This window comes from Rhinoraja longicauda, chromosome 11 (assembly GCF_053455715.1).
Source record: "Rhinoraja longicauda isolate Sanriku21f chromosome 11, sRhiLon1.1, whole genome shotgun sequence".
NCBI lineage: Eukaryota > Metazoa > Chordata > Chondrichthyes > Rajiformes > Arhynchobatidae > Rhinoraja > Rhinoraja longicauda.
Window position 1 is genome coordinate 39,826,850 of NC_135963.1, and position 22,523 is coordinate 39,849,372.

Genomic DNA, 22,523 nt, shown 5'->3' on the forward strand with positions numbered 1-22,523 from the left:
CTCCCGGCTGTGGTTTTAACCTTTTCCCATTTCCATAGTGACCATAGGAATCTTGGGCCTCCTTCATTCCTGAGAGAGGCCACATGTAGATTGGAAGAACAGCACCTTGTACTCTGCTTGAATAGCTTGCAACCCAATGGCGTGAACATTGAATTCTCCAAGTGGAAGCCAAAACGTTTGACCACCCTTCCTTGTGCACACCTTTCTCAAACCATCCCATCACTCTGTTCCTTTATCCTGCTCCTCCGCTTATCTCACATCCCCGTCCCCAATTTCCCTTTTTTAACCACTTCTTCCCATCCCCCCCAATTCGCGATTCACTCTTCTACTTCTGTCCTTGCTGACAGCCTTTTGTCTCAATTTCACCTCTAGTCTTTGTCACTCGCCCCACCCATCTGCCAATCACTTCCCTGCTCCTACCTCCAACGTACCAATATCCACCTATCACTTGCCAGGTTTGTGCCTCCCAATATCTCTCTTTTCCATCTTTCTACGCCCCCCCCCCCCCCCCTTCACTACAATCAGGTGGAAGAAGGGTTCCAAGCCGAAATGTCGTCCGTCCGTTTCCCGGCACAGATGCTGTCTGACCTGCTGTGTTCCTCCAGCACTTTTGTTTTGCTCAACATATTCAAGAGCTCTTGCCAGAGGGTTTCTTGAGGAAGATCAACAAATGGCACGATTTAAGAGGAGCTAGAATTAATCTTGCAACTGAGGCAGTTTTTTTTGCCACTTCCAGTACTGCCAAAACCAGAGGATCTGGCCATTAATTTGCTGTTTATGAGACTTCACTGCTCATAAACCAACCTTTTTTCTGTGAGCTGCTACACTTACCATATTAGCTTTGTTATCAAGTGCTTTGGGACAGATTGAGAGCATGAACAGTGTTCTGTAAATGCGAATTTGCTTTATAATACTCTTATTCATGTTTAAACTTTGTGGCAGGGAGAAAGACACTTTCTTCAACATCAAATCCTTTTCTTTGAGAATTAAGTTATTTATGCCTCTGTTCAATTAAATGAAACCTGTTGGATGCATTTGAAAAGGTATAATTTTGGGCCACTACAATTTTATTAAATTGAAAGAATTGTATTTTTATTGTTGGCTATTACATTAGTGACATGTCAAAATTAATGTTTCAAAATTGGTGTACAGCTGACACACTATGTTTAAAATATTGTCTATTAATCTTTGATATTAAGATTTGGCCAAAGTCTAGAAAAAGTGACAAGATATGTATGTGATGGAGAATGATGCAATTATGAATAAGGAAAGACCTGGATTGAGTGGATGTGGAAAGGATTTTTCCAGTAATGGGAGAGTACCAGATAGCCTCCGAATGAAAGGATGTTCCTTCAGAATGGAGATGAGGAGGAATCCCTTTGGTCAGAAGGTGGTGAATCTGTGGAATTCAGTGCCACAGATGGCTGTGGAGGCCAAATGTATTTTTTAAGTAGAGATTGATTAGTTCTTGATTTATAAGAGCGTCAAAGGTTACGGGGAGAAGGCAGGAGAACAGGGTTGAGAGGGAAAAATAGATCACCCATGATTAAATAGTGGAGTAAACTCAATGGGCTGAATAGCCTAATTCTGCTCATCTCATGATCTTGTGTAATGTTACATTGTCCCCTGCCCTGTATTGGACACTCCAGAGCAACTCCACTGGGTTCATTGGCTGCAGCATCCAAAACTATTGTTGCAATGAGCACAATTGCTTCCCATAATACTGTCATGGGCATAACCCTATGTCAAAATTCTGTAACACCCAACCAAACTCCTTGACTGCTGTGATTTGAGAAGGCCCACCACTATTTGCTAACAGAAAATAAAGACCATGTTTGACAACGGTGTCCTTATTCTAATAGTTTACATTTTTTAATCTACTTTTCTTCCACACTGTCCCTCTCATCACATCCTTTCATATATCCCAACTTACTCTCTGCCAGATTGCCTATAATTGGACATTTTGCCAGTTTCTTTAATGCCTTTAGGTTTTTTAATGAGCTTTAAAAATATTCAGGGAAATTTTGTGCTTTAGGCATGTCCTGCTTGTGATTGATTTCAATTCTCTGTAAAATCTTTTCTTGACACTGGATCTAAAAGTCTTGATTCCCAAAGTCTTGGACCAAATGTAACCTGTATTCCAGAGTGCAAGGCCACCACCACACGCTTAGTTTCTTGGGTATCACACAGTGTGAGTTCCTCTGGGTTTTGCATCCTGAAAAATATTACTTTTGAGAACAATGAGAGGAATTGAAATGTATATCAGCAGTCTTTTAGTTTTGGGGTCCCAGTATATTCAGTGCTGTTGCTAAATGAGGCTAATGCAGAATATAACAAACTAACATGGCAATGGGTGTTGTGGGCAGGATAACACGTTCAGGCTGAGCAATGATTTGCAGCATGATTAATTTGTAATAGTCGTATTTTAAAAGTAAATGTTTTCAAGTAATATAAGCTATTTTTCTCTCAGTGGGACTGTGCGAAAATTTTATTCATGTATTGGAATTATTGAACAGAACTTCCTCATGTTTTATTTCCAGATATTCATTGGGCCTGATCTCCACCAAGCAGGGACTACAACTCTGTGAGAAAGTGTCAGCATCATCATTCTGCAGGTATGAATCGGTGACGAGCTTTGGCAGAGTCTAGGGTGGAGTAATTATTCACAGAAATATATTAGAATGCCTTGCATCTATTGATAAGATAGGCAACGCCTGCACATTAACTGTTGGATGCTTTTCTGAATTCATGATGTTTTTTCTTCCTCTGCTCATATTTGAATCAATTCATATTCAAAATTGATGTTGTCTTCCCTTTTTGTTCATTAACGACATGACATAAAATGTTGTATATTGTACATTGTGTGACTTAGGCATGCTCCCAGAAACTAGTTGCTGAATTAACTTGGCCTAGAAACATTGTCCAAAGCTGTGACAATGGCCAGTCAATTGAAAAGAGGGACTCAACAATTTATTGGAGTGCTGAAGGTAACTTCAAACCCTGTTGCACTATTTAACAGTGTAGGTGGCTGTTCCATTTTTATTGAATGAAAAAGGCTTCAATTTAATTCATTATTTTAATTTGAGAAGTAATCAGTGCCTCGCTTTGGCTGTAGTGTTGAGCCTAGACAGACTCATCCAAAAGCCATGGACGGTTCTTAATTGGAAGACAATAAATTTGACACTTGACTCGGTTTGGAAGCTATGACCCAATCTGAACCATTCCCTGTCCATTTTCTCCATGGATGCTGCCCAACCCACTGAGTTCGCCCAGTTGTTTGTTTTGTTGTTGCCATTGTATTGTTGGGAATAGGTTTCTACATTAGTGCTTGATGATGAAAGTGCATGTTGCAGTTTAGCACTTGTTTCTGAGACCTTGGTAGGTTTTGTTAATTTTCTTTTCTGTCAGCAGCAAAAGTAAATTAGATTTTGTAAAATAAAAATCTGGTGGAGGCCAAATTCATTTTCAGTCATTCGCTGTTAAGCATTGATGTGGATTCAGATCATGAGCAATGATGCAGCTGGATTTATGCAAAGCCATCAATATTGTTGCTGCCTTCTCCCAAGTTCTGTTTCCTTCTTGCTTTGTTTTATGACTGCTTCTGGTTTCTCACATGTCTTCTCTTGTTTATTTACCTTTAATGCTACTAACTTTGCCAATCTCCAAGCAACTCCACCAATTTTGGCGTCATCTGCAAATTTACTAACCATCCCATCTACATTTGTCACCACGTCATAGGACCAAATGACACTAAAGTGGGTGGTATCGTAGATGGTGAAGATGGTCGTCAAAATTGCAGCAGGATCTTGTTCAGTTGGGCAGGTGGGCTGAGGAATGGTTGATGAAATTTAAGACAGAGAAATGTGAGGTGTTGTATTTTGGGAAGTCAAACCATGGCAGGACCTGCACAGTGAATGGCAGGGCTATGGAGAATGGTGTAGAGCAGAAGGTTCAAGGAGTGCATTTGCATAGTTCCTTGAAAGTTGCATCACAGGTAGATAGGGTGGTCAAAAAGGCTTTCAGCACATTTGGCCTTCATCCATCAGAGTATCGAGTATTGAAGTTCGAAGGTCATGTTACAATTGTGTAAGACATTGGTGAGGCCACATTTAGAGTATTGTGTTCAGTTTTGGTCACCATGTTATAGGAAGGATATTGTCAAGCTGAAAAGGGTGCAGAGAGAGAGGATTTGCAAGGGTGTTGTCAGGGCCTGAGGGCCTGAGCTTTCGGGAAAGGTTGAGCAGGCTAGGACTTTATTTCTTAAGAGCGCAGGGGAATGAGGGGTGGTGATCTTAGAGAGATGGACAAAAATTCTGAGAGGCACAAATCAGGTAAATGCATAGTTTTTTGCCCAGAGTAAGGGAATCGAGAACTAGAGGACATAGATTTAAGGTGGGGGGGGGGGGGATTCAATAGGAACCTGAGGGGTAACCTTTTCACACAAAGGGTGGTGGTATTTGGAAACAACAGTCAGAGGAGGTAGTTGAGGCAGGTACCATCCCAACATTTAAGAGACATTTGGACAGGTGCATAGATAGGACAGGTTTAGCGGGTTTTGGGCCAAGCACGGGCAGGTGGTACTAGTGTAGATGGGGCATGTTGGTCGGCATGGGCAAGTTGGGCCGAAGGGCCTATTTCCACGCTGCGTGACTCGATGACTCTAAGTCACCATGTGTCCTACTTTTCAGCCTACGTTGAGGGAAGTTATCAAATGCTGACAAAAATCTATGCAGATGACATCTACCGGCCTATCCTCATCGACACCTCCACAGAAAACTCCATAGACTTTCTAAGACATGACCTGCTGCTGACTAAGCAAGGCTGACTCTCCCTTATTAGCCCATTCTCTTGCAAATGTGAGGAAATCCCATCCAAAGAATCCTCTAAGGATTCTCTATCAATGACATGAGTCTCATCAGTCTATAATTTCCTGGATTATCTCTGCTTCCCTTCTTAAACAAAGGAACAATGTTGGATACTGTCCAGTCCTCTGGGATCTTACCAGTGATTAGCGAAAATACAAAGATCTTTGTCAAGGCCCCTGTGATCTCCTCTCTTGCCTCTCTCAATAACCGGAGAAAGATCCCATTTATCCATTTCAATAACCATGATAATAATAAGTAATAACCATGATGAAAATGACAGTTAAAAACACATACAAATGATTAAATCTAGGAAGCCAGGTGGACAGACAGTGCATACAGATAAAGGATTTTTTAAACCGTTAATAAAAGGAACACCTCTTGGATTATTAAGATTATACGCAAGTATTATGATTGTGTATGGCCTGGGGTTGTTGAAGTGGAATGTCATGTAGACAAATGAATGAAGAAGCATTATACTCTCATTTTTATAAGTACTCTGAATCAACTCGCACTTGTGGATTTTCTTTTGTTTCCGTACACCATATTTCCTCACACAGGCAGGAACTTTGGTAAGTGCCTTGAATAGTGATCAGATGAGAAGCATCTCTCCCAAAGTTGAAGGGAAGCCCAACACAACACAAATGGGAAAGACTGCCTGAGATAGAAAAGCTTCAAGTATCCTTTGCTTGGTTTAGTTGTGAATCAGAAATAGGTCAAATCTGATGCGGTTGAGTTTCATATCTCTTTAGAAACTGCAGTGGTGACTGGTATATTCTTGGACTCATTTGGAGTAAGATCCTCAGTTACTAATCCATTTTGGTTGGTATGGCTACCAGTAAGAATTGTGTATTTCAACACCAGGGTACCAGCTTGTATTGATATTTTTTTGGCAACTTCACAGCTGTACAAATACATGACTGAATTCTTTTGTCTGGTGTCCGACAGTTGAAGGAGGGTGATATTTGCTGAAATGGGCAATAAGTGTTTGATTCTGTGTTGTTGAATAAAAACAGAATTGTGGTCTTTCCTGCAGGAGGCGTCTCCCCACTATAATGATAAAGCTGCATATGGCCCAGAACCTGAAAACAGCAATTACGTTCATCGAGCAAGGACGTATCCTTTTGAAACATTCCCATGGAATGAAGAACAAGCAATTTCATTGCACTTTCATTTGCATCACAGTGCCTATAATATTTTAAATATTTTTGATATTTTCCAACACAGGTCGGTCATTCTGCTGTAACATGTGTGTCTATAACACAAATTAGATATGATGCCTTTGATGCATTAGAGAACACTATTTTCTTTATGCAAGCTGAATTGATTACGGCACAGTGCCGCAGCGGTAGAGTTACGGAATCTCAGCACGAGAGACCTGGGTTCGATCCAGACTATGGGTTCTTTTTGTATTGAGTTTGTACGTTCTCCCTGTGGCCATGTAGGTTTTCTCCAGGTGCTTTGGTTTTCTCCCACACTCCAAAGATGTACAAGTTTGTGGGTTAATGGGCTTCGGTAAAATTGTAAATTGTCCCTACTGTGTAGGGTAGTGCTAATGTGTACTGGTTGATTGCTGGTCTCGGTGAGCAGAAGGGCCTGTTTCCGCGCTTTACCTTTCAAGTTCAACGGATAACCTGATTTTGATCGGGAACTAGAGAATCAATGAAGTCATTTTGGAAATTTATAATCAGAAAAGAAAGCTGTCTTGGATTTAAACAGTATGGATGGGTGGGAGGGATACCCTGTTTCTATTCAAGCAAGGCATACCTTAGCAAGATTCTCACCAGTAATCAGATACCATTGTCTCTTGAGATTACAACTGCTGCTACCTTAACCATAGGAGGCCTTCGAAATTGACAAGCAATCGCTTCTATCGAGACACTTGTGTTATGATACTCTTAAACAATGTAACTTATGGCCTTTAGTATCTTTTGCTTGCAGTAACAAAAATAACATTGCCATTGAAAAGACCTTTAATTTTGAAAATCCTGCGGGAAAAATAGCTTGATTATTGCGAGTCGGAAACACTCTAGCCTTTAACCCCTATCCCCCTATTTTACACAATGGTCTTTATAATGCAATTTTCTGTAACACCTATCCCCATCCCATCTCTCCCCATCTTTAATCAGTTAAAACTTCTTCAACGTTTTCCAAACTTGGTCTCAAGTAAGAATTCTTTTGTTCCCAACTATGTCTCCCTCTCCTCCATTACCCCCGTCCATTAATTTAAACTTGTTTCCATCCACATAGCAGCTTTTTGTTCATCTGCACCAGTAAAATAGCCCCTCTCACCAGATCCAAGAAATTAGCAGTCATCTTTTAACCCCTTGGCACTTTATTTAACATGTGAAATCGGTCACAAGATCATGGTATATTTGAGAATCTTGTCTTTGGAAAGATAGGTGAGCAGAAGGAATGGAAACAGGCAGAAAATCTGAGGAAATATTCTTGGTGGCTGCACAGTATCACTAATGTAACAGGGTTATAACAAAAATGTAGATTGTGGAATAAAGAAAACTTTAATCTGGGGGAGCCTAGTTTTTCTTTGAGCCAGACTAAAATATCAGTTTAAAAGTAAACAGAAAAAATAAAAAGTATTATCATTGGGGGAATACTTTCAGAAATAACTATTACTCTTATTTTAATCCTTTGCTTTAAAAGCTCGCATTGACAAGTTGACAGATTATTGAGGCTTCATCTCACAATTGTCCCATTACCCAGAAACCTTTGTGAATGTTTCATTTTGCATTAATCAAACCTTAAAAAAAAAATTGTTTGAGCAGAAACTTGCATTCTAAGAGAGATATTTGTCTTATGGTGATAAAGTGCTGTGAGGTTTGGACAGCTGGATAAGATAATGTTTACACAGATCAGTGCTACTTGGTTGTACTGTATATTGAAAGGGAGATTGAATGAGGTCCGTTAGCTTAATCCATTGTTTCATGCACAGCTGCTGTGCTTTTAAGATTTTCCTGAATGGGTGTGCATTTGTCATCCATTTTCTTACTTTCCATCTCTTATTTTCCCTCTCACTCTCATGTTTCCAGCAAAACTGCTGGACAGTGATGTAGTATCGCTGGACTGGGAGAGGAAGCATAGTTTTGAAGCAGTTGCAAGAATCAATCAAGATGTTTGGGGCGATATTTTCGTGTGGGAATCCTAAACTTTATAGATGGAACTACTAAGGCCAAACAATTCAGCCTGACATTTTGTTCTCTTCGTTTATAGCTGAGGTTGCAAAATTAGTTGATCTTTCACGAATGAATAACAAATGTAATCAAGCAATGCAATTTAAATAATGTAATGTGATCATAATCGTGGTTGACTCTGAAATATTTGTACTGAAATGACATGTATCACATTTTGGGGCTTCTGTGTTAGACCACCCAGTCGCAATATAGGGCTATTGCATTCTCGACAGTTGTAGCCTGGTGTTAATATTCTGTGGTAACTAAAGACAGCTATAAAAAAAATGATTATTGAGTATACATGAGCTTTGATGAAGAATTTCAAATGTTGGAAGCCAAGTATTTCACATGGTGGTTGTACTGTTTTAATGTCCTTAAGAACCCTCATGTTGCAGAAAATTATGTTTTCAAGACAATTGTGCCAATGGCAGAAACGAGTTTAAGGGCTAGAGAGCTTTCAGATTTGCAATAACAACTTAACATTTCCTGCAAGATTTTCAAAACTAAAGGTCTTTTCAAGAGCAGTATGTTTATTTTTGTTCCTGCAGGCTAAGAATTCTAAAGGCTGTATATTGCACAGAACATTTTTGCGCAAGTGTCAATAGAAGCAATTGCTTTTCAATTTCTATGGAAGCCCACGATTAAAGTAAAGCAGCAACATGTTCATAAGAGATAATAGTATCTGATTACAGTTGGATTACAGTATCTGATTACACTTGGAAACAGTTTTTTCTCTGTAGTGTTTAAATACAAGCCAGCTTATTTTCCTGCACGACAATTTCAGTAACTTTTAAGTAGTTCTTTACTTCCCATTTAAATTGTTTAATACCAATTCAGCATAATGCAGATAATGATCCTCAATTCATCACTCATATTATAGCGAATACGTGTAATGGAAATGCGTATGAGAGCTAAAATATCAATTTTCATTGTAGCTGCCCTGTCAGGGTAATATGTTAACAATTTTTTTTCCGATTATGTTAAAAATAATGACAGTCATTTTGGGATATTTTGTTGAGAGGATTTATTTCAAGAATTCATTTTAGCATTTGTTCCACTCCATTCTTCAGAAGTTTGCAACATGTGATTTGGCTCCGTGACTAGTCTGTCACAGTAGGTCTGTGGCTTTTATGTGGAAACCTTGAAATGCCACTTGCTGGGGAACTTGTGTCATTTATAGTATGCATCCAAGCTGAAAGCAACTTTAAAATTTGCCTATCAAATCTGTGACATTTCAGACCTGTATGTAGAATGTGCAGCAAAAAGTGCCTCTGATGACTGAAATTTTCTCCTATGGGGAAATTAAATTAATGCCTTACAACCCAGTGGCATGATCATTGAATTCTCTAATTTTAGTTAAACAGCCTACAAACACCCTCCCCTTTCTCCTATATTCCTTCCTCTGGCCTCATATTTCACGTCTCGTGTACTCTGATCTCTCACATTTTGGCTTTACATCTCTGACCTTTGTCCAACCATCTGCAGATCAAAAACTCCCTCACCTGTATCCACCTCTCACTTGCCACGCTTTATCCCACCTCCACCACTCTTCCAGCTTTCTTCCCCCTCCTACAATTAGTTTTTAAGAAGGGCCCCGATCCAAAAAGTCGCTCATCCATGTCTCCAGGGATGCTGTTACTACTTTTTTGCTAAACCAGCACCTGCAGTTCCTTGAGTCTATGTCTTAAAACATTCTTCCATATCCATAATGTGTCCACATACCTTTTGTTCTTGTCTAGTTCATCTGCTGCTGAAATGACCTCTGTGCTTCTTTTATGTTGAGACTTGGCTGCCTATTATTCTCTATATAACCTCATAATTTTCCTCCTGGTGTTCATCCAAAATATTTTTACTGCATATCTCTTAAATTCCTGTCCATCCATCACTCTTATTTGTTGAAGTTTTGGTGTTTACCTTTGTTCCTCTAACTTTAGTCTCAAATCCTTTGTTCTTTTGCCTGGGAATTGTGTTTTCAGACATACTCCCCGGAACTTTATGCTTAAATCAGTCTTTGTATCTCTCCATCTTGTCGTGCTGATTAAAAAACATGTTTATATTTCTACCACCAGCCTTTACTTGATGCTAGTCTTCTTTTTCCTGATGCCACCTCTTGAAGTAATTTAGGTTTTTATTTCTATTTTTTTAAAGATTTATTTTAGATTTAGAGATACAGCGCGGAAACAGGCCCTTCGGCCCACCGAGTCCGCGCCGCCCAGTGATCCCCGCACATTAACACTATCCTACACACACGGGACAATTTTTACATTTACCCATTCAATTAACCTACATACCTGTACGTCTTTGGAGTGTGGGAGGAAACCGAAGATCTCGGAGAAAACCCACGCAGGTCACGGGGAGAACGTACAAACTCCGTACAGACACCGCCCGTAGTCAGGATCGAACCTGAGTCTCCGGCGCTGCATTCGCTGTAAGGCAGCAACTCTACCGCTGCGCCACCGGGCATTACAGGTGGCGGCAAATTCTAGGTTTTAGTGATGATCACAGATAACACTTTAATTTCACTGAAGCACAAGCACCAGACTTTAAAAAATGAAACAAACCTTCAAGTATTATGAAAAAATGTTTTCGGATAATGAACTAGCCTCTCTGGTGTTCCCAAATGACTTGGGCTTCATTGTTGTTTTTGAGATATCTTTGAATATAAATTAGGTTATGAAGCCTTATATATATCAGGATCAGCATTTCAGTTAAAGAGTTGATATTACAAATGTCTTCATAATCTTATGAATTATTTTGAAAGTTAAAGTAGCCATGTAGTAACATTTGAATTGGTAGGGTACAAACCTCTCCTGCTGACGACCCCTTGCTGGCTGGGGAGTCACCCTCGGGGCCGTGGGCGGGCAAGGGGGGAGAGGAAAGGGGAGAGGGAACCACACACCCCGGCTCCGGGCGGCCATGGTGGTGGTCAGAGCGAGCTGTGGACCCGTTGGGTGGAAACCCCTCCTGCAGAGGCAGCTGGACGGTGATGGCCTTCTTCTTTGACCCTCTGCCGCCGCGCTGCACCAGGGGAGGAAGGTCAGGCACGGGGCACGCCGGGACGGGCGCCGGTCCTCGGGGGGAGGGAGGGGGAGGGAGGGAGGGGGAGAGGGGGAGGGGGGGGAGGGGGGGGGGGGGGAAGGGGGAGGGGGAGAGTGCATTTATTAAAGTTTATTAAGTTTATTATTTTTAAAATGTAACAAAACTTGATTAATCAAGACCGCAGGGGAATGTTGAGTAAGATGGGCCTAAGATTGTTGCGCTGTTGTGTACTGTTTTGGCTGTATTTTGGGAACAATTTGATATACAATCAAATATACGAATATACAAGGTGAGAGTTTTAGTAATATGTATATATAGTGAGAGTTTTGTATATATATACAAGGTGAGAGTTTTAGTAATATGTATATATAGTAATATGTATATGTATATGTATATGCAAGCATTTCTTTCCTTGCAGTTTAATTTCTTTCACAGATCCAGTATTTAATTTGCACGCAAATATTTCAATTCTTTTTTGTCAATTTTATTTACATTTTTCTATTTAAAATTAGAAATGAAAAGGGGAAATTTTCTTCGGTGTTTTTAATGTAAGATTATTGAGAAACTGGTTCCAGTCATTAAGAAAATCCATTGATGAATATTGCTTTTACTGTGCATCTTGGCCCGTGAGCAGATGAATTTGTTGGAAGTTTATTTCGAGAGGGTTAACATACAAAAACAGGGATGTAATGCTGAGGCGTTTTTAAAGCACTGCTCAGACTGCATTTGGAGTATTGTGAGCAGGTTTGGGGCCCCATCTCTGAGGAAGGATATGCTGGCATTGGAGAAGGTCCAGAGGAGGTTTACGAGAATGATCCTAGGAATGATTCGGTTAACATACGATGAGCATTTGAAGCCACTATGCCTGTACTTGCTGGAGTTTAGAAGGATGAGGGGAACCCAATTGAAACTTATTTGAATAGTGAAAGGCTTGAACAGAGTGATGTGGAGAGGATGTTTCCACTCGTGGGAGAGTCTAGGACCAGAGGCCATAACCTCAGAATGAAAGGACGTACCTTTAGAAAGGGAACGAGGAGGAATTTCTTTAGTCAGAGGGTGGTGAATCTGGAATTCATTGCCACAGGCAGCTGTGTAGGCCGTCAATGGATATTTCTTTGGCGAAGATTGTCAGATTCTTGACTAGTAAGGGTGACAGGGGTTATAGGGAGGAGAATGGGGTTGAGAGGGAAAGGTAAATCAGCCATGATTGAATGGCGGAGTAAATTTGATGGGTTGAATGGCCTAATTATCAACTTATGAAATAACATCTCGTATGAATCAAGCAATGTGGCTATTCTTCAAAAAGTCACTAAATGCTTGAACAGCATTCAATTTGTGATCATCGTGAAAATGTTTACTTGTATTTCTAGTGCATTCTTTTTCATTTCCTTGGTACTGTGCAATTATTAAGGAACATCTCAGTTCTGCATATTTTTCAGATCCCTGCATTTATTAATTGATGACAGTACCGCTGCCTTTCAAAAATACCTGTTCACTGAACCACAACATTGGTCAGTGCTGGTCTCTGCTCTGGAAAGGATGGAGAGTAGCAGTCCCAGAGCAGAGATGAAAAGAACCTTGAACCAGATATAACTGCCAGAAGTAATTGACCCTGCAGCTGGGAGTAGTGCTTGAAGAAATTCCATGACTGTGTTAAGGTTATTGTTCTGACTCTTTTGAATGTTGGTTTGCAAATGCAGCCTTGAAATGAAGACTGATGCAGCACTTGTGGTCCAAACTGAACACAGACGCCTTTCCAGCAGTGATAGGTATTTCACCAGAGGTGCACCGATGTGCCTCACTGCCTGAGCCCCATTTAGCAGCTCTCACAGCTCTCACAGCTCTTGTGCACACCAAGTCACAACACTTAAACTATGGAGTGTCCAAGGAGCATTGATATCTTTGTCCCTGCTTGCAGGATAAGGCAAAGGAGGGGGATGATTCCAAACTCAAAGGATCAACGGGTTGGAGAAGCAGGCCTTTTTCCTTGTGGATATTGTCATAACAAAAGGAGATATTTCTCCAACTTAATAGAACCAACTGCTTTACTGTCTCAGCTATCACAAGTGTGGATGTTTCTTGAATAGACTTTCATAGATTATAGTTATCGCCTATAACCAGTACACGGAGTCAAACGAATTGGATAGCTAGGGCAACATACTTGTTTTTTGTTGGACACACATGATGACACTGTTTTCCCAGTCAAGTTATTCTCCTTTGTAAATTATCTCATGCCAACCCTTCTCCCACTCTTCTTCACACTCTCTTGAGACCTTTACATAGAAACATAGAAAATAGGTGCAGGAGTAGGCCATTCGGCCCTTCGAGCCTGCACTGCCATTCAATATGATCATGGCTGATCATCCAACTCAGTATCCCGTACCTGCCTTCTCTCCATACTCCCTGATCCCTTTAGCCACAAGGGCCACATCTAACTCCCTCTTAAATATAGCCAATGAACTGGCCTCAACTACATTCTGTGGCAGAGAATTCCACAGATTCACCACTCTCTGTGTGAAAAAAAACTTTCTCATCTCGGTCCTAAAAGACTTCCCCCTTATCCTTAAACTGTGACCCCTTGTTCTGGACTTCCCCAACATCGGGAACAATCTTCCTGCATCTAGCCTGTCCAACCCCTTAAGAATTTTGTAAGTTTCTATAAGATCCCCCTTCAATCTTCTAAATTCCAGTGAGTACAAGCCGAGTCTATCCAGTCTTTCTTCATATGAAAGTCCTGCCATCCCAGGAATCAATCTGGTGAACATTCTCTGTGCTCCCTCTATGGCAAGAATGTCTTTCCTCAGATTAGGAGACCAAAACTGTATGCAATACTCCAGGTGTGGTCTCACCATTGCCCTGTACAACTGCAGCAGAACCTCCCTGCTATACTCAAATCCCCTCGCTATGAATGCCAACATACCATTCGCTTTCTTCACTGCCTGCTGCACCTGCATGCCTACTTTCAATGGCTTGCTCTGAACCTTGCTGCTTGGGTTTGAATGCATGCACCTTTAAAAATTATTTTCAAGTTTGATATTCTGGTTGGAGTCTCACTTTCCAATTTCAGGAAATTGCATCAGTGACTCATATTGCACTGCAGTTCCAGATTTTTAAATATAATTATGTAAAACCCTTCAGGGCAGTTACTATTTACTGGGACAGGGTCTCTCTCATTTGGATCTCTCCCCACTCAGTGGCCCAGGTGTTCTCTACAATCTTGGTGGAGTTTGGAGGACTGGAAAAGACTGACCTAGAGGCATGGTGATTTACTTCCTAGCAATATGGCGTCATCAGAAAATGGATGGTTGGAATATTTGCTGGTCAGTGTTAACTGAAGTATTGACTGATGTGAACAATCTGAAATGAAGGAAGCACAGGCACTTGTGGCTTGCTCTGAACCTTACTGCTTGGGTTTGAATGCATGCACCTTTTTAAATTCTTTTCAAGTTTGATATTCTGGTTGGAGTCTCACTGCATCCAATTTCAGGAAATTGCATCAGTGACTCATATTGCACTGCAGTTCCAGATTTTTAAATATAATTATGTAAAACCCTTCAGGGCAGTTACTATTTATTTAGCTTCTTGCTCTGGTGTAAACTCTCACAATGAGTACGGAAAGAGGAATGGTCTGTTAATGTTGTGTAGAAATTCTTGCATTTTTGTTTAATTTAGGAGATGTAGGTGTTCCTGCCACTTATTGTTCTTTCCTACTTGTTCTTACAGGGCACTTGTGTGACTTGTGTGTCATGATGTTTTCTCATCACTTGTGTTTTTCCATGCAATATCAGTCATGGGTTTAGGGTAGACACAAAATGCTGGAGCAACTCAGGCAGCAGCTCTGGAAATAGATGGTGATTCATTTTCTTAATCATTTTCTCCAGAGATACTGCCTGAACCACTGAGTTGCTCCAGCATTTTGTGTCTATCTTTGGTATGAGCCAGCATCTGCAATTCATTTTTATTACATGCTCTTAAAATAGATATACTGATTAATTGCAATGCGTCTTGTCAATGGTACACACTACAACTAAACATTGCTCTTCGTAGATGACATGCAGCATGTTTATTATATTTGGCTTCCTGGATAAATCAGTGTTACAAATCTGCCAGGCTCAAATTTGAGGTATACTTTTTAAAATAATGTTTGGTCCCTGCAGCAAGATTACAAAATATTGAGCTTCCGTTGCAAAAAGCCTCCCCTCCTCTCAAAGCCTGGATAGTAAACACCCTTCCTGTTTTGAAGATGTCTTGTCGATCACTCCAGGACATCTCACTAAAATGGGCACTCCACCTCACTCCATGAATCAACAACGTTGGCAGATAGTTTGACCATTGAGGGTATTGCAACAAAGCTGAATCTTGCACTCCCTGATTTCTGGATGTGCACTCCATGTAAAAGTTCACTACCTGTGGATTGAAATCCTAGCCTATTGAGTATGCTGGGATACTGAGAGCATTTGTGTTCCTGGTTGAGATTTCTACTTTCACAGCAAAAATCAAATCAGAGATTTTTGGTTTTGTTAGCTTCACTTGGTGCTGTAAGTTAGCTTTCTATATAAGGTTGGCACTAATCTTGAAAACTTCTTGGCAGCTTCTCCGAGTATTGTGTAATGCGAGAAGACAGAAGTAAAAGGGTAAAACACCTTCATCTACATGGGCTGGGAGGGTTTGGTTGAAGAAAGGAAGTCTTTGGGTTTAGTTTACGGTCATGTGTACCGTGATACAGTGAAAAGCTTTTATTGTATGCTAACTAGTCAGCAGAAAGATAATACATGATTGCAAAGTAAAGTCCAATCGAAGATAGTCCAGGGGTCCTCAATGCAGTGGATAGTGGCAACAACTACTCTCAAGTTGTTGATAGAATGGTTCAGTTGCCTGACAGTTCAGTCTTGAATGTGGTAGGCAGCACACTGATTTATTATGACCCGGGGTCAATTTCCATGTATTTTATGCAGGATATCTAATTTACATGCATTTTGACAGCTAAATGATGCTGTTTACAATAAGGATTAGTGGACTGTTTTAATGACATGGGATTCCAGAATTTATTGGTTGTATTTGTGTGTTTTTTGTCTCATTCCTATTTTGGTGAAAATTTTAAATCTGTGCTGGGTTTTTTTCTCAGTCATTATACGCCTCGTTCATTTGTGCAATTTTAAAAGCTTTTCACTTGAAATGAGCGTGCTTTCCAAAGTAAGTTTTGAAACCATCCCAAGATTTCAGATTTAGTCCTTCCCCAAACGGCCATAAAATGAACATATGTGTAAGAAAGAACTGCAGATGCTGGTTTAAATCGAAGGCAGGCACAAAATGCTGGAGTAACTTAGCGGGACAAGCAGCATCTCTGGAGAGAAGGAATGGGTGACTTTTCGGGTCGAAACCCTTCTTCAGACTGCTTAAGCTATTTATGGAGTCAACTCTTCCATGCTCAATCTACACCAGTTCCACCTGCCCATGTTTGGTCCATGCCCCTCTAAACCTTTCCTATCCATGTACCTGCGTTTAAATATTGTTATATTACCTGCCTCAACTACTTCCTCTGGCAGCTCCTTCTATATACCTATCACCCTGCATGTGGAAAAAGTTGCTCCTCGGGTTCTTAATAAATCTTTCCCCTCTCACCATTAGTCTATATCTTTTGATCTTGATTTCCATACTCCACTGACTGGATAACATGCAATAGCTTTCCACTGTACCCCGGTACACATGGCAATAAACTACTCTGGGTAAAAGACTGTGCATTCACTGTAACTATTCCTCTCATAATCTTATACACCTTTCTGTAAGATCACAACTCAGCCTCCTGTGCTCCAATGAATAAAGTCCTAGCTTGCCCAAGATGCTTGCTGACCCCCTGAGTTTCTACAGCATTTTGTGTTTATCAAGGGTTTCAGTTGCTCTCTGCATACCTTATTCCTGTGTTTGCCCATTTTAGGGATTCAGGCCATTGATACTGTCCTTCGGCCCAGGACTGGTTTGAACCTTAAACTTTCTTTTCCTGTTGAATTCAGCACTGTATCAGGAAAAAAAACTGGAACATTATTATGCTAGTAGATAGGGAATTCTGGGTTTTGGATCCAGCGATGAAGAGAGAGTGATATATTTCCAAATCAGTTTGATGTTGGACTTGGAGGAATGCAAGTCGGTGGTGGTGTTGCCATATACCTGCTACATTTGTCCTTGTTGATAAATGCTGTGGGTGTAAAGGTACTGTTGAGTTTCATGGATATCATTGGAGCTGCCCTCATCCACGCACATTCTTGCCTTATCCTCTGTAAATGATGGAATATTATCGTTCTGCAGAATGACAATAAAAATTCCTTTAAAAAATTGGGTTGTACAGTAAACCTGGAAAGATGCATCTGCAATTTGTAGATTGGTGACAATGACTTAATTGGTTTATCCCTTGTGATTTTTTGCTCGATACCTATTGCAGATTTTATCTGATAGTTATGCCCTTTTGGGCTTGACCAGCTCAGTCACTGGTGGCCCTACCATGCCACTGTTGATCATGAACATTTGATCTGGTCCACCTAGACTACACAGGCTGCTTCCAGTGCTCCAAGTTTTTCCCAGCTTTGATTCATCAGTGGAGGGAAGATGATAGTAATCAGGGGGATGCTTTCTCTCTTTGTCAGAAGACTCGTGGGGTCTGGAATATGTCCTGAGGATGCATAGGTGTGTATGCCTGAGAGGCATGTGGAGCATATTTTGTAGCTCCAGGTCATTTCCATGAGTCAGTCAGCTTGTGAAAGCTATTGCTGCTGTGAGCCCAAACAAGAAAATGTTTTAATGTTTCTTCAAGGGTGTAAGCAACAATAACCACTTAAAGCAAGATTAGCCCAATGTCTAGACTTGGTTTTTTTTTGGCAAGATATAAACTCTGCAATAAAGCAGTGAAGTATTACATCAAATATTAAGGACTGCCTATCGAAACAGAAAATATAACTTAAAATATAGAATTACTGCGGACCAGTGAATAGACTAGGTATCATTCATTAAAGAATACAATTGAATAGAATCCATACAACATACCAAAATGCCTAAAGTCCAATTCTGAACAATAATTTGAATGTTGATTGAGCAATATTTAGAACAAAAAACAAGTGCTGATGGAACTCTGCAGGCCTGGCTGCATTTTCCTCCAGCTCTTTGATTTTTGGCCGAGATTCTGTCCTTTACAGAATCCTCTACAGTCTCTCATGTCTCGAGCCCCGACGTGGCAATTTCGACTGCCTGATCGTGGGAGAAGACGGCAGGGAAGACATTCTGGCCTTCCATCACAGTGAGGAGGTGACTGGAGGAGACTCACTGTGATGGATGTTTTTTGTTTTATGTTAGTTTTTGTGATTGTGTGTTTTATTGCTTTCTTTTTTATTGCCTCTCATTGTTGACTGTGGGTAGCGTAATTTTGTCCAAAAACATGTTTTTGGATGACAATAAAGGCTATTCTATTCTATTCTATTCTATTCTATTCTATTCTATTCTATTCTATTCTATTCTATTCTGATGGTCAGCGATTCGGCAGTGCCACTGAATGGTAGGTCTGCTGGCACTTGTGCACTGAACATATTATCTGCCTCTACTTGTTTAGGATTAGCTATATCTCGCAGCAAACGGCCGTAGGCCACTTTATTTTCTGAGCAGTTGTGAGTGGAATTGAACGTGGTGCAATTCATGAGTGAATATCCCCACTCCTGACCAGTTAATGAGGGAAAAGTCATGGTTGAAGTACCTGAAGAAGGTTCAGTTGAGGACACAGTGCTGAGGAGCATATGCGGTGGTGCCCGGTGGCTGAGATCAGCCTCCACAATTACAACCATTTTCTTTCATATAAACTATGAGTCTAACCATTGGAGTGTTTTCTCCTCAATTCCCGTTTTCAGCTTGCTCGGGGATTCTTGTTGTCCCGCTTACTCAAATGTTCAGGGCAGTCAATCTTCCCCTGTCTCTGCATCAAAGATGCAGATTTATTTCTTTGCATCAAATTTGAACCAAGGCTGCGTTGAGCTCTAGGGCTGAATTGTCCTGGCAATTTGCCGAGCAATTGCATTTTCACTCTATAGATCAATCCACTGGTATTTGGTATTTCTGCACTATTTTCCATGTTATTGGTTGGATTAAAGGATCAATTAAGAAGATATTCTTGGATATGTAGGAGCTCTCTCTGCTTTTGAGTCCTCTCAAGTTTGCATAAATAGGGTGATAAAGCAGGGGGTAATATTTGCTTCATGTAATTATTTAAGACATTTCTTCAGGGAGTCGGAATATAGAACTTATCATGTGGAGTAGTTGAAATAAATATACTGAAGCATGTAAATTCATAGTTAATGTGCACATAAAAAACGAGAAATTAGAGGGACATGCCAAGTGTGAAGCAAGTTGGTAATTACAGTGGAAAGAGACTGATGTAGAATATAAGCACCGGATTAATTTAGTGAGGATGAATGGCCTACTCTGCTTTGAATTCTTTGCAATCAAATTAGTCATCTGTGTATATAGGTGATGATTATTATGTAACTAATGAAATACTTCAGTGTATCATACCAGTCTGTTTTTTATTTTTCAGCAATTCTATATTTCAAGTTATATTTTCTGTTACCACAGACGATCCTCAAAGCTGTGAAATGTAACATCAAGTATTCTGACAGTTTGTTTTTGAACAAGCTTCTGACATCCATAAAAAGCATTTTACTGAGCAACAGTACACTTTCTTTGTTGGTTGTCGTTGGGATGAAATCCAAAATCCGACTATTTTGCCTGCCAATATAAACCATAGCTAAGCCTTGTACTGAATCGACCATGACTTGCAAATACCACTGCCTATGGGGTGCACTTCATACAAAGCCAAATCGAAAAGCAACATGGTATATCTATCTTGCTTCTTTGTGCATCTATTCTGCAATTAAGCCACCTTCCCTTGCATTAGAAGCTTGGAATACGAACAAGTTAACTCAACTCAAATTGAGTTTGTACATTGAGTCAGGATTATAATATATACATCAACAAAGTAACACCATTGTGTGGTGAAACAATGTAAAACTATGATTAGCTTTCTGCTAACATGGCAAAATTGTAATTGCTGCTTTTTTCTGTATTGCAAAAAGTGGAAAACACGGGAAAGTTTGTCCATGGTTCCAATTGAAAGGAATGCTCAGATGATGCTTTTCTGATTATAATAGCCACTAAATCTTTTCATTTAATCTCCCCCATTTTTTCCCAGCTTTTAAATACAGTATGTTTTTAAAAACATTTTCCAGCCTGGTATTTAACATTTGCGAAAACAATACTCAGTCAATCTTCTCCTTTGCGGCATTAGCAAGTAGAATCAAACAATTTTTGGTGAAGAGTGGAGTTGCATCTGAAAGTGGTTGGACTGAGCATTCTGCCATACCACCTCAAGAAGCTCCTGCTGCAGTGTACTGAGGCTGGGATCAAAAAGCACACCCATTTTGTTTGTGCAAAGTATAGCTTCATTGGCATGTTTTTCCTTTTGATGCCCATTGACTTCAGTTTCCTAGGGTATCACAAAATGTTGGAGTAACTCAGCGGGTCAGGCAGCATCTCAGGAGAGAAGGAATGGGTGACGTTTCGGGTCGAGACCCTTCTTCAGACTCTTTAGTGGTCGTAGAGTAGGAGGGCAGGAGGAATCACAGAGGGGGTTTCAGTTTCCAAGGGAGTTATTTTCACCTTAATTCTAAGATTCAGCACTTCAGTCAGCTGTGATGAGGTTTGACCACAGCCCAAGTCTGTGATTAACATCAGTAGTCCAGTGTTTCCTGATGCAAACCCAAAGTGAGAGACAGTTTGCAGATTACTAGAAAGAAGTGCAGTGGTGTGCATCTCAGAAGGATACCAAGATGTACCATTTACTTCTGACTCAATGCCAGCCTTGTCCCTTTGTAATGATGTGCTGGGGAAGTTCACTGCTGAGGATGTGGGTATTTTCTGAGCTGCCTCCATCCATTTGTTATTTACTTGGTTCACCACCCTTCATAAGTCGATGTGGCAAGACTGCAGATGTTTCACCGATTCATTGGTTGTGGAATTGCTCAGCTCTTCGAAGCATGTTGTCTTGTGCTGCTTCATCGTGTTTCCAACTGTTAAGGTGCTGTTCTTGGGTTACCCTTGCGCACTCTTCATTTAAACATGGTGGAGCAACCCCTCCCCCTCTAACTGACTGTCTGCCCTGTGGGCTTGATTGTAATGATGGGATGAGTTATTTGCTGGACCTTGAGGGTGCTTTTGGGTGCACATTTGAGCTGCTCATTCAGCATGATTGAGCTGCCAGATCCAATGCCATGGGCAGAATCCTCAGCATGAAAACGGTGCATGCTCTGCAAGAACTGTATGGTGGCCAGATGGCTCTGCCGCAGGAGCATGGGCAAGGACAAGTTGGTGATCTACTCATTACCTGCAAGTCTTGTAACTCGGCAAACTCAATCACCAGTGGTGCCACCAGGCCACAGAATGGAAATTTGTCTGCTCTCCAACATACGTTTTGGTGACTTGGTTAGTTCACTGTTTCTTCCTGGTATTTTTGTTTAACCCAAAGGAGTACTGATTCATCATTGAGGGAGGATGATTTCCTCGCCTATGTTTGACTTGGAGCCATAAAACATTATGGGACCAAGAGCCGATGGTGAAGATTTCCAGAGCTTCTCTCTGTTTGCCATGGTACTTCAGCTTGTGGTAAAGATATCCTGTGGTGAGGATACCGACTCTGGATCAGTTCCTGTGGACTGGAGAGTAGCCAATGTAACTCCACTTTTTAAGACAGGAAGGAGAGAGAAAATGGAAAATTATAGACCTGTTAGCCTTACATCGGTAGTGGGGAAGATGCTGGAGTTGATTATTAAAGATGTTATAACCGCGCATTTGGAAAGCAGTGACTGGATCGGTCAAAGTCAGCATGGATTTATGAAGGGGATATCATGCTTGACTAGTCTTTTGGAATTTTTTGAGGATGCAACAAGTAGAATGGATAAGGGAGAGCCAATAGATGTGTATCTGGACTTTCAAAAAGCCTTTGACAAGGTCCCACACAAAAAATTAGTGTGCAAAATTGGAACACATGGTATTGGAGGTAGGGTGTTGACATGGATAGAGAACTGGTTGGCAGACTGGAAGCAAAGAGTAGGAATTAACGGGTCCTTTTCAGAATGGCAAGCAATGACTTGTGGGGTGCCGTAAGGCTCGGTGCTGGGACCCCAGTTGTTTACAATATATATTAACGATTTAGACGATGGAATCTCTAAGTTTGCGGATGACACAAAGCTGTGTGGCACTGTGAGCTGGGAGGTGGATGCTATGAGGCTGCAGGGTGACTTGGATAGGTTGGGCGAGTGGGCAGAAGAATGGCAGTTGCAGTATAATGTGGATAAATGTGAGGTTATTCACTTTGGTGGCAAGAATAGGAAGGCAGATTATAATC

General features: G+C 40.8%; 1 protein-coding gene across 1 annotated transcript in view; it reads left to right on the forward strand.

Annotated features, from left to right (window-relative positions):
* imp3 (IMP U3 small nucleolar ribonucleoprotein 3) overlaps window positions 1-22,523 on the forward strand; it is a 140,990-nt gene that overhangs the window by 48,785 nt on the left and 69,682 nt on the right. The window contains exons 3-4 of the mRNA XM_078408006.1: window positions 2,541-2,615; window positions 5,899-5,978. Of these exons, the coding sequence (XP_078264132.1) occupies window positions 2,541-2,615; window positions 5,899-5,978 (155 nt within the window). The remainder of the gene's footprint in view (window positions 1-2,540; window positions 2,616-5,898; window positions 5,979-22,523) is intronic.